The sequence below is a fragment of the Diorhabda sublineata genome, chromosome 5, assembly GCF_026230105.1.
Source record: "Diorhabda sublineata isolate icDioSubl1.1 chromosome 5, icDioSubl1.1, whole genome shotgun sequence".
In the NCBI taxonomy this organism is placed as follows: Eukaryota; Metazoa; Arthropoda; class Insecta; order Coleoptera; family Chrysomelidae; genus Diorhabda; species Diorhabda sublineata.
The window spans coordinates 4146620-4164456 of record NC_079478.1 but is presented as its reverse complement, the minus strand read 5'-3'; the positions used below and the strand labels follow the sequence as shown (position 1 = coordinate 4164456).

At 32.1% G+C, this 17837-nt stretch overlaps 1 protein-coding gene across 2 annotated transcripts in view; it reads left to right on the top strand.

Annotated features, from left to right (window-relative positions):
- Nucleotides 1-17837, top strand: part of LOC130444236 (inactive dipeptidyl peptidase 10) — a 217597-nt gene that overhangs the window by 69447 nt on the left and 130313 nt on the right. Inside the window, exon 1 of one of the 2 annotated variants that reach the window (XM_056779296.1) lies at nucleotides 7367-8131. The exons of the other annotated variant lie outside the window; for it this stretch is intronic. Within the exon in view, the coding sequence (XP_056635274.1) occupies nucleotides 8024-8131 (108 nt within the window). The 5' untranslated portion in view covers nucleotides 7367-8023. Of the gene's footprint in view, nucleotides 1-7366; nucleotides 8132-17837 lie in introns of those variants that run through there. 2 annotated transcript variants of the gene reach the window in all.

Genomic DNA, 17837 nt, shown 5'->3' with positions numbered 1-17837 from the left:
CATAATCAGCTGTTCCAGTAAGTAACAACCAACCCTCGTATATATGTATTATATTAGGCTCAAAAAAAGTCATCATGTTAAACCAATATGATAGTTAAATGGTAGAAATAACTGCTAACTGAGAATAATGCACTCACAGCTATCGGAAAATTGCTGATGCTTCAAAAGTCTAACGCCGCAAAGTACAACGGAAATTATGGGAATGAAATTTGCAAAGGACCCCGAATTGGCTGGATCATAATTCATTTTCCAACTGTGAGGACGATAATTAAATTTATATGGTCTTTTTCGATGTCATATCTTTTGATATGTAAATTAGTAGCAATTAATATTTTAAATATATTATTGTATTATGCAATTTTCATGCAATTAATATTTTAATTTTAGGGTGACTAATAATAGTAAAATATTACAAGAACAATGTTTTTTCTTTCAGGATGCTCTGAGACTTTTAGAAAATTATACTTTTATATTTTTACTTAAAGGATTTTTAAAAGTATCAGTATTCCTAGACAGAAGTGGGAAATTTTACTAGTTTTCAGGGTCTTAATAACCCCGGTAATATTCTATTGATATTATTTGCAACACTCATGACCTTATAAGTTATATTGTAGAAAATAAATTATACATACAAAACTAAGGCGTAATAAATAATCTAGTGTATTCCTTGGATTCTATCAAATCGGGCTTTATGATGGTTCTAGTTGATCCAGCAGTGTGTACCAGTCAAGTATAGTTCTACCCATTAACTTCTCCATCCACATATACACTATCGTCGTAATATCTGAGAGAAGTCAACAATATTAGAGGATCTTCGGAAAGATCTACTTATCGCCGACCCGCTCTAGCTTTTTTACGACTGCCGTTCTTCATTTACGAGAGCCTGGGACGCTTACGCGAACTCTGTACCTGCCCTAGCTCTCTACAATTCCAGCATCTGCTTCTTCTCAACCATACTTTTTATAAAGCTGACCTCCTTATATGCTTCATATTCAAGAGCAGCAATCAGGGCATCTACTACGGTTCTCAGATGGGTTAATCGAAGCGTCCTCGGCCATGCAGGCCATCATGAACGCCTGGACGCCCAAACATTCCATCAAGCTGCTGATGGAAAGCTCTCTCTTGAAGAGTTTCTACCTACGATTTGTACATATGTTAAAAATGTTCATGACCATGTCTCATGTCCAACCTCTTCATCAGTTTCTTCAAGAGATATCGTTTTCTCACAGTACAATGGTTAAATTCACTTTTTCCTCATCGGACTAATTATTCACGCTAGCAGCTGTCTCAAACTATTTAACGTAATTGGTTCAAAACGTCTAATCATCAAAAGTTGGAGATATGACTCGGACCAAACTGCCAATGCCTTCTGTCTTGAATTGTGCTTGTGGGCTGCATGATTTTATAAGTTCGATTTTATTTTTTTCTGTTGGATCCATCCATCCATCGTTGTCATTTTATTCTCCATACCCGATTTTATCTCCTCATTTATTCTTTATAAACCTTTTCTCGATGTCTGATTTAAGGGTTGAAATGTTTTTTTCGACATCAACGGCAATCAGTCTCAAAATAATCGGTATGTGTGTGAAAAGATTAATTCACAGAAAATCCGCCATTGTCCACTAGAAGGAAATCATTTCCTCAATTTTCTTTATTGTATTGGAATTAAATTATTCACTACCTTATACAATAAGGAGGTTTCCCAATTCCATTATATCGTTAAAATACAATCCAATCGAAATTCTATTGACGCCCTTTATATTGAAGAGACTCTGGGCAATAATTGAATGACTGTCAAAGGAGAACGCCAATATATAAATGAATAATTTCATATAACTAAACGTTGTTATCATTTTTTCATTATAAAATAATGGTTTATGCATTATGGTCTGGAGCGATTCTTATTGGTGCTCCTGGTACAATAGTTTTTCTATATTCATGTTAAATGGCAAAAATGGAAGGAGGATAGTAGATTAATAACTGAGGCTACACGTTTTCTGTTCAATATTCTTTGATATTTGAAGGAATTTGCGTCGATCCCAAAACGTCGTTATCAAGAATTGCAAGAATTTCCATCTATTTAAGCGGCAATTCCAAAAAAAAAAGACTTTTGCGTGATTCTCCAAAATCTCACTTAACATATTTATTCATTGATTCTGATGGTCTACAGTATGAAAAAGTGTCTCTTTTCATTGTTTTAACAGTGGAAATTATGGATATTTACCTGACCATTATAGCGAAAAATAGATTGTTATGTGAATAACACAAATTTGAAAAAATGTTGTGCAAGTCAATCAAGAGTCTATAAGCAGAAGCCAATTCGTTGATGAAATTCATCGCCGCATAAATATTGATGCAGCTGAATATGATGAGTACTAAAAAAACTGGTTTAACTTAATACATATTATCTGAACAATATTGGGATTAGAATGATAGGTTCAGATATTTGGAATTTCTGGAATCGACAGATTGACAGTTGAAAGTAAGTAAACATGGAGCATTACACTGTAGAACAACGCGTTTTGATTGTCAAAAATTATTATCAAAAAAAGTTTAATTGCCACTATTCGTAAAGTACGTCTAATGTTTGGTCGAAATAATGTGCCTAATTCATTTACTGTGAGAAAAATAATAAAAAAATTTACAATTGCATGTCTACAAAATCCAATTGACTCTACAACTTCTTCTAGTAGACCACGAACAGCGAAGAGAATTCACCAATTGGATACTTGAGTAAACATTTTCACTGACGAGGACAATTTTTACCTCGATGGCTTCGGTAATAGGGAAAACTGTCACATTTGGCGCTTCGAACATCCACGAATGACTCATCAGAAAGCAATATATTCACCATGGGTGTGCATTAAGGTCTGGAGGAACCATTGGACCGTTTTTCTCCAAAAACGAAAAAGATAATACAGTAACGGTGAATGGTGAACTTTATCGTGCTATGATAACACATTTTATTGTACCTCATTTAGTACCCTAGTGATTTCTTCCTAGAACATTTCATTTAAGTTGCATTTCAATGGTGTGATACAAAAGAGGTTGGGAACCACTTTATTTTACTTGAATATAGAAATTTGTGCTTGTTTCAACTTACACCACATCAATTCAGTCCATCAAGTGAGCCAAATATACGAATTGATCTAATTTTCCATTAGTATTTAAACATTTGATCAAATATAGACAGTTTCTTTCGAAGAATTGTATATTTCATTCGTTTAACTACTCTTGGGACATCTTAAATGACTTGACATAACATTAAATGGTAGAAGTTTGCTCATTAAATACGGGTAACTCTCCTGTACGATAAAAATTATTAATACTAAAAAACGAAGGATACAATACAGCATATACAAATATAATTTGTCATCTTTTCATAAATTTCTCCTTTTATCAATTCCAATGCAAACTATAATTGAATTCAATTAATTTTTACTTGGTATTAATGACAACAATGCATTACATTCAACTATAGATTTTAAAGAAGGTGAAATTCGCATTCTCGCCTGGATTATTGCATTATTAAAAACATAATTTGCACAAACTTTCCATTAGAGAAGAATAGTTCGACTATGGCACCTACAAATTGGAATTCATCAATAGAATACGATAGGAATTAAACCATTTTTGTCTTGTTTCGATGATAAAAATTACTAGACCAGACATACCTTTCATTTCACCACAATCATAGAAAATTCATACGGGAAATATGTCCTAGCTAACCTCACTAGAAACTTTTTTGATATGTGATATTACAAAATGTCTATAAGTTAATAAATCCTGAAATCTTATAATTGTAGTGTTTATTGACAACGTAAAGAAATAATGCAACAAGCAAATATACAAGAAATCTTCCCTCACAAATTATTGGAAATAACTATCATATTTAACTTTATATTTGTTGTGGAAAGTCAATGGAATATTGGAGAAAAAGTTTGTAGGAATATCTATAATAGCTTTAGCTATATTGGACGGCCTTCTGACGCTCTGATTCTCACTGTTCTTTTTGCAGAATTTCTACTTAAGTTAGGTGTTTCTGATAACCTCCCCTATGGATAAAGGTGTTATGTAAAGCAAAAATACATTTAATAATCATTTCTAACACAATTATATTCATTCCGATGGGTTCGAACAAGATACGACATTTGGAAATCGATATTCTTTTTCGAGATCTGCTCGGTCTTGATTCACTGGATATATTTTCCAGCAGAACAAACTCTTCATCTGAGTAGAAATCCTGACTCCATAACATCTACTTTGCCATGTTATAACAGAAAAACCGGCGTCGTCTTTCAGTGCCTACAGTAGGCGTCGGATAATCTGCTTTCTTCATGTGTGCGGCCTAACTGTAGATATGTGACAGAATTTTTTTTTGTTAGGAAATGACAATAGACATCAATTTGCTTCAATGGACGTCAATTAATGTCATTGGAGGTCACTTTTTATTTCATAAAGCAATTATTATGAGAATTGTCAAGAAATAATTGGACAAAATCATGAATTAAATGAAATTATTTATTGTTTTATTTTTTATGAAAACTTCGTTTTATAAATTAAGCTTTTTGTTAATATTTACTGATTGCTAAGGGTGAAAAATTGGCTCTAGTCTCTCGCGAGTGCGGCGACTTTTTTACTTGTTTCTAAATGTTTTAATTAGCAAAATGATTGATCATTATTATAATTGCAGAGAGACAGGTAACGTGCTGGATAAATTTTCAAATTAATTAATTGAACAGTTGTGTTTTATGTTATAGTTGACTTAAATTTTCCGTAACTAATCATATTTTCTTTCTTTTTAGGTAAGTGATCAACAACATCTATTTGTCTTACGTTTGTGAGTATTTGTTATCGAATATAAACGCTTCTATAGCTATAAACAAGAGATTTTGTGGGTGTACCAATGAATTTTAACAAGGAAGGACATTGTGATGCTTTTTAACTAGACCTGGTGAATGATTGGGTGTCTACTCTGTCTAAGTTGGACCCAAATATTTCAACATACTCCTTAGAAAGACTTAAGTTGAGATCTTTTGCCCTGTTGTATCGAAACACTTCACAATTGTTAAATTTCGAATTCGTTATTAGATTTATTAGTTATTATTTATTAGATCAGGCGATATTTCTATATAATTTTCTAGGATTTCAGGACGACTGTTGAAGGATAGGATGAGTGTTTATTTTGAACACCCTCTTTGCTGAATATAGATCATTTTAAGTCCATTTTTGTCTAGTGTCTAGCGTCGTAATGGTCATACTTTCTTCTTCCAATTTTTCTTCAACTCTAATCTTTAATATGATTTATCTCCCTGACGAAATAGACAACACCTCTTCGCATAAAGGGAAAAATATTTTTTCTCCTTTCCTTCCCATAATTTAAGTTCAGTATTTTCATATTAAATTATGAAATACCCAATATCCACCCAAAATAATAGCACACAATCACTTGCCAAATTCCCATAAAACTTTAGAAGTGCAAAAGCTGAAAATATTGATTAAATTCGATTTTAAAAGCTGGAAGAGAAAAAATTTATGGTATTTATATATACATTATATTTTTTAATTGTTAAATTCCAAAAACAAATTATGAACTCATGTTTTCTTATCTTAGAATACTTATCATTGAATAATGTTTTGTGTAGCCCCCACGTACCAAAGCAGCACATCTCCTTGGCGTGCTTGTCCGATTTCCGTCGATGGCTTTCTCTGATTGATCCCAAGCATGCTCAACGAAATTTCGATTAGGTGATGTGGGTCTAAGCTGTAGATGAAAATAACCTTGTTTTTCCATTTCTTCTAGAACCTATAGATACAGCTTGATGTTGTCTCGCATTATTATCGTTTACCACTTGATCCCTTCGCAACTATCATGTCATATTATGTGGTATTATGATGCCTAATCTAGTATTAGTTGCCCACGTATGAATGTCAATACTATTCTTAAATAAGATCACGCATGATCTTCTCTTTAATGTTAAGATATTTCCCAGGTTTTTGCAGGTACTACAAGTATTTCTACGAGCTGTAAATCCCAGGTAACGATCATTACTGACGGATCTTTCAGTTCTTCGGCAATAGTTCCAGTTTTAAGCACTTACGAAATGACAGTTTGCAGGACCGGATTAAGATTTATAAGGCCCGGGGCTAAAATAATTACGCGGCCCCCTTAAGGAATTCGAAAACCCGGAAAAATTCACAAAATAATATCAATACGTTAGATTTGTGGTATCAACACATCAAAAAATACAAAATGATTTTGGCCCTCTTGGACCTGGGGCCCGGGGCTATAGCCCCCCCAAGCCCCTAGCTTAGTCCGGCCCTGACAGTTTGGGATAAGTCAAGTTAATTTGCAGGATTCTTTTGTGTTGAGTCTACTTCGAGTATTCCAACAGACCGAGAAGACTCTTCGATAGTTAATTTTTGTTCCGGTATTATTAACATTAACCAACCTCTTCAGAACTTTCGTACATTTATCACAGATCCAAAAAATCGAATGAAGAAACTAAAATGAAAGTTATTTATGAATGTTTTTCGGTGAAGACGAGGAAATTATTAAATCATTGAGTCACTTTTATAATTGAAATTCATGTCCATTTGATAATAATGAATGGAGTTCATGATTTTATTATATGAAATCCAATTATACACACTGACGATCTTTGATTTACAACTTGATTACTAATTTATTGTCTTCTCATTTAAACGACGCGATGTCTAAACTGAATTATCTTCTATACATCGCCTCCTCGACATCCTATCTTCATCGTGGATATAATCGATTTCATTAGTTGTATTTCGTATTTTGTGATCATGTACTTCCCACGTTTCTAAAGATTTCAATAACTAGTTATTTTCACTTAAATTCTATTTAAACGTTATAGATTTGTTTGTTTCTAATTATTTAAATTGGTCGATTTCTTTACTACAATAGGCATGTAATAGCGACATCTATATTTCTGAAAGATTATCATAACAATATCGAAACCTATTACTATAAATTCCTCGTTTAAAAAAGCATTTTTATAATCATGTGTAGTAGTGACATCTGTTATAGTCTAATCAAAGCAGCATGGTTATTATTACAGAACTCTGTACCGAAATATATTGATTTATAAAATCCACTAGCGACGAACGCGGTAGAAATATGTCAAAATTGTTGAAATATTCAAATGAACTAATGCATTGAAATGTAATTTATTAATAAGTTATATAGATTGAACAAATACATAGAATAAAATGTGTATGAGTTTGGAAAATACAGAAAACTCTTAGATCAATACTAGCTTTCGCGTTTTTCCGGAAGAGGCGCTAGGAACGTCGAAGAAAGGATTAGTTTTATTTCTCTGAACATTTCAAAACATTCGTTTCCTTGGTCGTGACGAACCAACTTCATGTTCCTCTTAAAACATACTTAACATAAAACATCGAAAGTGTTAAATAACCTCCAAAAATACAAACGAACCCATTTAAAAATGAACCTCAAAAAGATCAAGATAAAAAGAAATATTAAAAATCAAGCAAACTAAAACAATAACCTTAAAATGTAAACGAATTAAAATAATTGTTGGAAGCATATCATTCTATAAGAGAAAAACATAGTTCTAGAAGAGAGTACCTACAGTAGTATTTTTGATACAGTTATTTGGGGCCATTATACAAAAATACAGTTATTTTTAGACGAATAGCTAAGTATAACCTTAGATTGTTGATGTTATACCTTTTATATATAGTTGTTAGATGTTTGTGCTCAATTAGATGAATAAGTGTCTATATATGTTTAAACTTTTTGGGGCCACGAAAAATGACAGTACGTCTTAACAAATTCATATACCGTTAATATCTATTTTTCCACTTCTGAACATCTCAAATTGGTCCTCAAAAGTAAATTGAATAAAATTAGTTTGTATTTATATAGAATTCGATGTTTTTCAATGTCTAGTATGTGTTTTAACGTGTTATTTTAAACTTTCTGTATTTCTTCGGATCCGCGAAAAAATATTTTCCAATCGGTTGGTTTGGTATGGCAAGTTCGGTACCACAAGCCGGCAAACCAGTGATAGCGACCATAAGTACTGCAAACGGCCTACCAGAAGGAGAAATGGATGCATTGTTATTGGGAAGAACGAGGGTAAGTTGTTATATCGTAGTAATAATTCGATTTAATAAATAACTAATTGATCTAAAAAGGTACAAAATTTTTCAAAAACAGGCGAAGGAGTTATTCTCAGTGAAGTTTGAGTTTATCCTGCTGCTAGACAGAGATACCTTTTATATTTCCGTCCATTTTTATTTGTAGATAATTCGGCAATCAGAATTGAAAAGTATTTCATAACTAATTGCTGGTGTAAAACTCAGTATTTTTAAGTTCATTTAAAGGCACGATAGAGGCTCTCCTAGTGTTTGCATTGTTTTCAGTTTTTGTCAGAAATTTTGAAAAATTGAAAAAAATACCGTTTTTTTCCTGAAAAAGATAAAGAGTTAGATGTTAGATCTTTCAAAGAAAAGTAAGATCTCAACATAAAACGTCTATTAATCATAATGTTGAAAGAACCCTCCTCTTGTCATTTCATTACTAGTATTGCTTTTCTATTAATCTTGCAGCATCTTTTCTTCTTAATCTCCGTCAGCAAACTTTTTTAAATAACAACAAAGAAATTACGTTTATTTAATTTTTTTTTCTTCAGTTCAAAACTTCTTCAGAACTGAATGAATAATACGTTTCCTAGGAAAACAAAAATACGTCGGGCGCTAAAAAATACGCTCACGCCGACCCAAAGATCAACCACATCTTTTAAATAGCCAACTCGAGTTCCCGTTTCAGCGCCATCCCTTGGTTCATTAGCAATATTAGAGTACATGAAAACAACAGTTTCCTTTCCTTTTTGGCGTCATATTTCAAATTCAAATCTATCGTTCAGTTATTTTTTGAAACAATTTGGTGGAGTTGTATCAAAACGATCGATCTTTAACCGGTGGTTACAGCTGATTTAATCCACTCCTCTCAACATTCAGAATGTGGGATGGCTGTAACTATCAGAGATCTTAGTCTTCTTTTTCATACGCTCGTAGGTGTAGTGCTTTGGAGTTTCGAAGTTGCTCACATTTTGAGAGAATGTGGATGCTGCAGGCTCCATTATCTTTTAAGTATTTAGATCTAAGATCAAGACGATTTATCAAGTGCAAGAAGTGAAAAGATATAGAAAGAAAATATATATATTTGTATAATACTCAACTTTTTTCTTGTGATGTCTGGTAGTTCATGAACTGCGTAAGAATTTAAAGGCTAAGGCGCAATTGTAGTTTCTATAACACAAAAAAAATGCAGTATGTATTCTTGAAAATTAAGAAAAATAGAAAAATCACTTAACAGGAAAATGGAGGGATGGCACTGCAATCTCTACTAACACCAAACGTTTGCCATCTTGTTTTAATCACAAAGAGTAGAAATGTTTTGGACATATTTCCTAATTTCCTGTTATGTTGTCCAGAAAACCTGTTCGGCTTACCCAGGTAGTCCTTAATTGGACTTCTGAAGAAAGTACAACGTATAAATATTTATATCTTTACGTTTTAGTTGTCTAAGCACAATTTGAACTCAACACTTTTCCACACCAATATCAGGTATCAAAGTAACTCTGTAAGTGAATAACATGAAATCATTTATGTACGACTAAACACGTGCTCAATGAGTTTAACAAGTTGGTGTTGGTAGGCATTCACCTCAGATCAACTACGAATCCACTATACTATGTCAACGCTGTTCTGTAATTAGCTGGAAATCGTAGCCCCTAGTGTTACCTAATGTCAAAGTAATAAACGTATTAGTTATGCTAATGAACCAAGAGAGTGCGCTACGATTCATTTTCCACTCCCGCATCAACAAGTTTCCATACAAAACCTTATGGCAATCGAAAATCTCCGGCCATACTCGATCCGACGACGGAAGTATCATTAATTTGAACTTACTCAAAATATTTAAGTGATTTTATCAAAAGATTTTCAATGTCTGTGTGCTTAGTTTTTGGTGGTTTGTACATGTGTTTTTTTCTACTATCCTGCTTCCTCATTTTATCTCTGAAGCTCTGTTCTTATCGTTTTCATTCTGTTATTATTTGTTGTTGATGTTTCGGCTATTGTTTTTGTTGAATCCGTGAAATGAATTTTGTGAAAATAAAAAAGATTATTGGCTTATTACTGTTAGTATATCCCACCACTCTAATTGCGTTCGTTAGTTGAGCGGACTGAAGCGTCCAGATACGTCGGTCTTGTGTCAAATCCTGTTCTCGCTGTGAAAAAAATTTAGATTTTCGGAAAAATTATGTTAGAAATTATCACTGCAAATTTTCTCTTTATATCGAAACAAATTTCACAACTGTCTGCCCTCTGCTGGAGATTTTAATACTAATGACTAGAAGCTAAAGAAATATTTTATTTTTGGCAATAAATATAAAATATATATAGTTTAAAAAAACCAGAAAACACGCTTTTCAGTATTTTGTTGCTTTATTTTTAATGCTACTTTAATCTATTAGTATGAATTGAATAATGTAACTTTTTAATCACTTTATGTTCCTGACACGACTATAAACATTTTTGGCTTCCAAGGGTTCACGATGAAAGATGGCTAGCTAAAGCTTAAGCACAGTTAAGCCGTAGGAAATGTAGTGAAATTAGAAAGATGTATGACGAAGTCGTCCAAAATCTAATTAAGTATGTCGGTAGTAAATAACACCTTGTTAAAACCAAGGATAGACTGTGTAATTAATGTAATGTCCTAATTGGAAAGAGTATTATTACTGCCATAACATTGAAATTACGTCATTCATATTAGAATGGAGTAACTAAATCAGAAATATTCGGATTCATCTCTCAGAAGCGTCAGAAACGGATTTTTTTTTCTTTTCCATTTACCACCGACAGTCTTCAGTGAGGAAATGGAATTTTTTCGGTCTGCGGGCCATTTCACAAATAAAGTGAAATATTTGTGAGAGAAAATGAGAATAAATGAAGGGATTCAAAAGGAATTCAACGTAATTCAAGCATAAATTCTTTAACATAACGAAATCCATATATTATAAGTTCCGTTATTTTAAGTGAAAATTGATTATATTTATTGGAAAAAGGACATTGAAAAATAAGGGAAAATGGATTTAGAAACTACTACTCGAATTATTCATAAATTTAAATTTTGAATCTTCCATCTAAGGCGACAAATTCACTGTCTTTATTATTATTCAAAACTTTTACAATTTAGGAATTCTCCAAGATATTAATAGCGTAAAATTTTTTCTGGGGGTGAAAAATTTTTATACAAAATTCAAACATAAAAATATAACGTCCCAGGCCCCAAATCATCAATTTTCTTTCCCTACAAAGTACTGTATTATTTTTTTTTTCAATTTTGGAGTAAATCTTGAAGATATTTTTAAATAATAATAATAAAAGAAATTTTACCAAATTAACTTGTCGTGTGATCTCCTTACAATAAACCAATTTTCAAAGGCTGTGCCTCATATTTAAAAATACTGAGAAAACTGTGGCCTGTCTTCTGACGCTTTACACCTGCTTAAACTTTTTCAATATCCCTGTAAAATTTTCTGACTTTCTTACCCATTATCTCCTATCTAACAAGATTATTTCCAATTGGCTATAACAATATTGCCATATAATCTTTCGTGAAAAGTATTTAAGTTTTTAAAACTTTTTTAAACCTTGAACCGGTCCAGTTTTCAAATTACTGCTTTGTTGTCTCACTATCATAGGTAGAGGTTATTAACAATCCAAGTTCTAGAAAGTTTATCACATTTCAGGTAATCTTGTTTTGCGATAATTTCAGATTTTTCTACTCGTGATTTACACGTTATGGATTTTTGGTACTATAGATTACTAATTTATATTCCAAGTGTAGAAAACATTTAAAATCAAATTAGGTTAATTTTCAAGACGATCATCTTTTGTCTTTTCATATATATATCTTCATTTAACATTAATTTCAACAGTGTTTAGATAGAAACTGGAATGAATATTTGGCAACGAAGATCCCTGGGGTCATCCAAACATTCATAATTTCAAACCCTTTCTATAATTGGATTTCTATTTGATTGATTGGATTTCTCCTGTTCAAATATTCACGATATTTTATCATATTAGCAAAATTCATTTTACTAATTTTCATTTTGTATAGTTTCTTAACACGCTTTTATTTGTAATATCTTTGAACCCACTCAAAAAAATCGAAACTACACTAGATTGGACAATCATCAATTGTAATTTGATGAATCCGATTAGAATTTTCAAGACTAAAATTTTTCAGCTTCACTTGTATGTATATATGTATACATCAGCATCAATGAACTCGATTTTCTAGCACTTGCAATATCGAGAAAGTTTTGCACATCCATTAAAAACCCACAAAAACGCAATAGCTTCATAAATTCCTACAATTATCCTTGGTATTATCAACAGAATAGCACGTAATGGTATCGTGAGATCGATATTAAGCCACTTCGAACAAATAATTTGAAAATTTTGCTCACTTTTCAAAGATAAATAACAATACAGTAATTTCATAAAGCGTATTATCATCCTTGGTAGGATCACCATGATAGGATGTCATGGTATCTTTGGTATCGTTATTTTTTGGCCTTAATTTAAAACTATCAGATAGAGGAGTTTGGACAAGTTATAGATACCTAGAAGATGAGGTGAGAGGACAAATAGCTAAAGCAAATAAGGTCGCGGGATGTCTTCAGCGGAACAAACACTAAGACAAGAAAGGCACGAATTTACAAATCAACAATCAGACCTATACATCAAAAATAAAGTCGAAAATAACGAAAACTAAACAACTCTTGGAGACCACAGAGATGAAAATTCTTCAGCAGATTTCGGGATAAACACCAGTAGACCGAGAAAGAAGCGGAAACATCAAACGATTATGTGACGTAGATAACTTTAATTAATTGGTCCAACAGCGTTAAAAACAATGAAATTATGAATCGAATACAAGTACAAGTCTTCTTTATCATAGCTTTCCTACTCATACCACATCAAACTCTTGAACTGAACTTTACACAGGTCATTAGTTTCGTCAAACATCTGCAACAATTTGTGTCAGCGGGGGTGGTAACATCACGACTGTGGAAAAACTAGAAATGCTGTTGACGATAACATGAATATAAATTTTAAATAAGAAAGTAATTAGACAAATAACTGTACAATACCAAGCGTCAACAACATTGCAACTACGAATATTACCATCAATTATAATAATCATGTCAAAAATAGGAAACTATCGCTGGGTATTATATTCGCGATGGATTGTCTTTACTCTTTTACTTCATTTGGACATTTTTATAATTTTTTTTTTCACATCAGACTGAAATAAGTTTGAGTCTATCGTACGTTTGTTTAGAACATTGTAAATGTTTGCTTTCCTTCATACTGGAAATGATTACAAATGCTTGAAAAATGGCAAAAAGAATTATTTGTCTTTTCATAAAATTACCTCAATATTTCTTTGTTTATTCAAATGAATATATAAGGTTATTAATTATTAGAGGAAATATTTCATTATCAGAGTTCCTACTTAAATTTTAAGATATGGCAACAATGATGTGAATATGTCAATTTTTTTTAATTTCTTATATCGTAGACCTTTTATATATGTGTACGTTTCTAAATAGTTTTTGATTTTACGTCTCTTCTGTTTTGAAATTAGTTTTTTTCATAAATTTTTGAAAAACAGAAGAGACGTTAAACCAAGACGATATAGAAACATGAACATATGTCAAATTTGACATTGCCATCTCTGACTTTTGGTGACGAAGTACCATCTTCAGTCACCGTGTTTCGTTGGTTTTCCGAATTGAATTTTAGTCGCACTTCGTTACAGGATGAATTTCGTCCAACATCGGCTGTTTTACCAAAAAACAATCGATGTTGTGTGCAAACTGATACCGTAAGATTGAGGCATACTTGCGCATTAGTTCCATTCGCATACATTCAATGAAAGACTTGTTCGCGTTGCATACTGGATGATTCGACCAAGAAATGTTGAAAAAATTTAATCGCCGTGCTTCAAAAGATGTCTATAAGATCGTAACAGGCGACGAATCATGGATCTGTGTATGTGAACTCGAAACTTCTTTGAAGACGAGAAATCCAACAAAAGTTGTTTGCACATGAAGTATATGCAACTTAGAACGGTCAATTCTGATTGGTTTACAGAAATTTGTTTGCCAGAATTGTTCGGGAAACTAATTGCAGAAAATGCACTACGACAATGCGAGCTCTCATACATCGGTTCAAACAAAAACATTTTTAAACAGTCAAAACATCGAATTGATGGTTAATCCGCCGTACACTCTTTGTTTGGCATCCAATTATTTCTTTTTATTCACGCAGAACAAAAATATTAACCCTCGTAGCAATAAAAAAAGTTATAATAATCGATAATAGAATATAACAGAATCTGATGGTAAACCAATCGATTTATGGTTGCCTTACTTAATCAACTATTTCATAATTTGTATGTATACAATCAATAACAGTGTTTAAATTAGAAGTTATAAATGGAATTTTCCTGTTATAATGAAAATTTTGAGTGAATTTATTCGAAAATTAAATTTTCCTGAGATATATAGGCTTCTTAAGCTACTGCAGTATTAGAAGGACTCCGAAAATCGGGACTAATGAGCGTGGAAATTGTAGAGAGTTAACAGACTATATTATTAAATCCTCAATGAATTTGCAAGGGAATTTTTAATTAATCAATGGAAATGGTTTTTGATTGGATTATGAAGCATTTTATTTGAGAAATAATGATTCCCTCATAGCACAGAATGTAAATAACGGCATTAAAAATTAAAGAAACAATATTTGACTACAATTTTCTGCATAGCAGATTCTGCTAGCGGATTCAGGTGTTCATTTAGGCGGTAAAACAAAATATTCGTAGATTTTTTCTACTTAGGTTGATACATACACTATAACTTGGCTATAGGCTCCCATGCGTATCATTCGCAGTCTCAATTCTTGTTAGATTAATCCAGTAGCTTTTTTTCTCTAGCTACCTTCTTTTATAGTGTTTTCTCTATTGTTCTGTAGCTGCTTCCAGAGAAGTGTTCTCGGCCACGAGTTTAGTAAATCTGTTTGCTATTCCATTTCCTTGTACTCTAGCGTTTCAATGTTACGGCAACTTTATTCTTTTTGCTCAGCTCAACATTACCAAGCATTTTCAAACCTGCTGGGATCTTTGCAGCTCTATTTTCTGCTTGAAAAATACTTGGTGTATTTCCGTAGTTTTCAGAAGGTTTGGTTCTGAGATCACAAACTCCTATTGCAATTTTTTTCGGCTGTTTCGTAGCCATTCGATACAATTTAATGGCGTTTCTAGTCATTTTTAATATATTTTCATGACCCCATTCACTTTCACAATGAGCAATGAGCAATTTTTTTTAAAGTTGAAGAACGTTGACAGGGTATACCAAGATTAATCAGTTAATATAACCGTTTGTCTACTATACATATTAGGGATGCAATCCCCTTCTGTGAACATACTCTATTTTTTGGGCTGATAGAAATGGTGTCTTGCCCTATTTTGGTTGTGACATTTATTTGGAGGTTTTCCCATTTACTCCTGTCGGATTTAATGCTTTTCTGACAGCTTCGTATGGAGTATTATCAAAGGTGTCTTCTGCAAAAATTGACGCACTACATTTTCTTTGTTCGTTAAAGAATTCTATATTTCGTTTGTCAATTGTACTACTGTAGTCTCAAAAATGTACTTGACCATGAAACAAATATTTCTCATTTGAATTTTGATATATTGAAATTTTATTTTTATATTAGTTTTTTATTTTTTACAAGCTTTTTTCTCCCTCTCTCTCCATTTTCATTTATTATCATTGTCATATCATATTACGTTTGAGTTTTCCGGTACTAGTGTATAAAATCCATAAAAAATTCTTAATATTTATGTTTCAAGATCAAATAGACAGAATGAATGTTCAAACACTACCCTTATCGACAGGTTTTCTTCGCTTCATGAAAATAATAGCATGGAAAATCGGCGGCAACAAATTTTCATTATATTATGAAATTAAATCGGATGTGACGACTCCCAATTAAATTCATTCGTGTCGTGGTTGAAATTTCACAACTGATTTCATTTTGTATTGAGGAAAATTCCGAAATAACGTGTCTCAATTAAACAAAGTGGTTAGTTAGATAGATATTTCGTCAAACGTTAATAAATCGTTGATAACGATGTGAGAATATTATACAATCTTTTGCTGTCGATGCTGACCTCTGTAATTATTTTAAAATTTCGTTGATGCAATCGTTAGAAACATTGAAAAGGAAAAGAGTAAAAAGAAAATGTGTGAGAGAGTAATCAGTTTTGATATAAAAACAATTTTGATTTATTTCATGAAGTTGGCTCCCTGATGACGAAAAAATGGACTTTCAATTTTTTATAATCCTTAGAAAATCATTAGAGACTGTAAGATAGTAAAGAAAAATTGTTAGAAAGTAATTATATCAATTAATATTAAATGATTATCTAATCTAACCTAAATCAGGAAGTCATCTTCAGGGAGGTTCAATGCTAGGGAGTGAAATATTATAGAACTGTTAAGTCTAACAACAAGATTCATAATTTCAGATTTTAAATGAAAATGGTACATTCCAGAAGGATGAGGTACCCAGATTGATTTCATTTTTCATCCCGAGTGAGTTGAATGCACTCCCGGACTAACTTTAACAGAGCTAATAGAGCTTTTTTGCTTGTCTAGATCTATGCGTTTTTCCTTATGATTAAAATTTTCGCTTGGCATGTGCCTATTGGTAAGATTAATTGGTATGAGGACTGTATATGTACTCCCCGACTCGTCCATTCTCGGTTTCGATATAAAACATCGCAAACTTAGCAGGGAAAATCATCATAAGTCCTTTGATGGCGACTTTGGAATGTAAAGTGTGTCATTTATGAAGTCCTTGTCAAAAACATTGATCAAATGAAACTTGTATTTGCTTTCTCGCTGTTAGTGTTTTATTATGAAATACAATCTTTCAATGAATTCGTTTATTCTTGTCTTGAAAAGTAATTAAATCGTTATAAGTCACTACCATAAAAAACTTTATTACAAAACTTCGCAGACAGTAAATTATCGTTTTTTGTGGCATTTACCTTGTGAAACACATACATAAAAGATAGTAAGAAAGGAACGGATTTCTATCAATCTCTTCACCCTCGTTTTTATCTAAAATCTTCTAATATGGAACCTAAGGAATAAAGCTTATCGTTCTCACACATACATCAGAGGAAATTTGTCTCAATAGTATCTTCTTCTGAAGTGTTCTCGTTCGAAAACTTTTACTGTTCTTTTCTTATTATAGGATTGTAAAAAACGAGATGTTTTATATTTAATTAACTCTTATCAATTAGAAAATTTGTTCACAAATACTTAATTGATGGTATTTTTATGTGTTTATGTTTAGTTCAAATTTCGAGATCAATTTTACCAGCCATAGTTGAAATACTGATATTTCCTGAAGACGGCGAAAAAATTTTAAGTAGATCAAGGAAAATTTCATGTCTCTGGAGACGATAAATTAATGTGAAAGTTATTATAAAAATGTCAAAGTGAAAGTAGATGAATTTTAATCCTGGAATTTGTATGACATATATAAATAATAGACAATGGAAAATATAAAAATGGTAATGAACCTCAATACATTTTATAACATACATACTCCTCTACTACTATTTTTTCCTAGGGTAACTGCAGTCTTAGAAGGTGTATTTACAGCTAAAGTTGACATTTCATTGG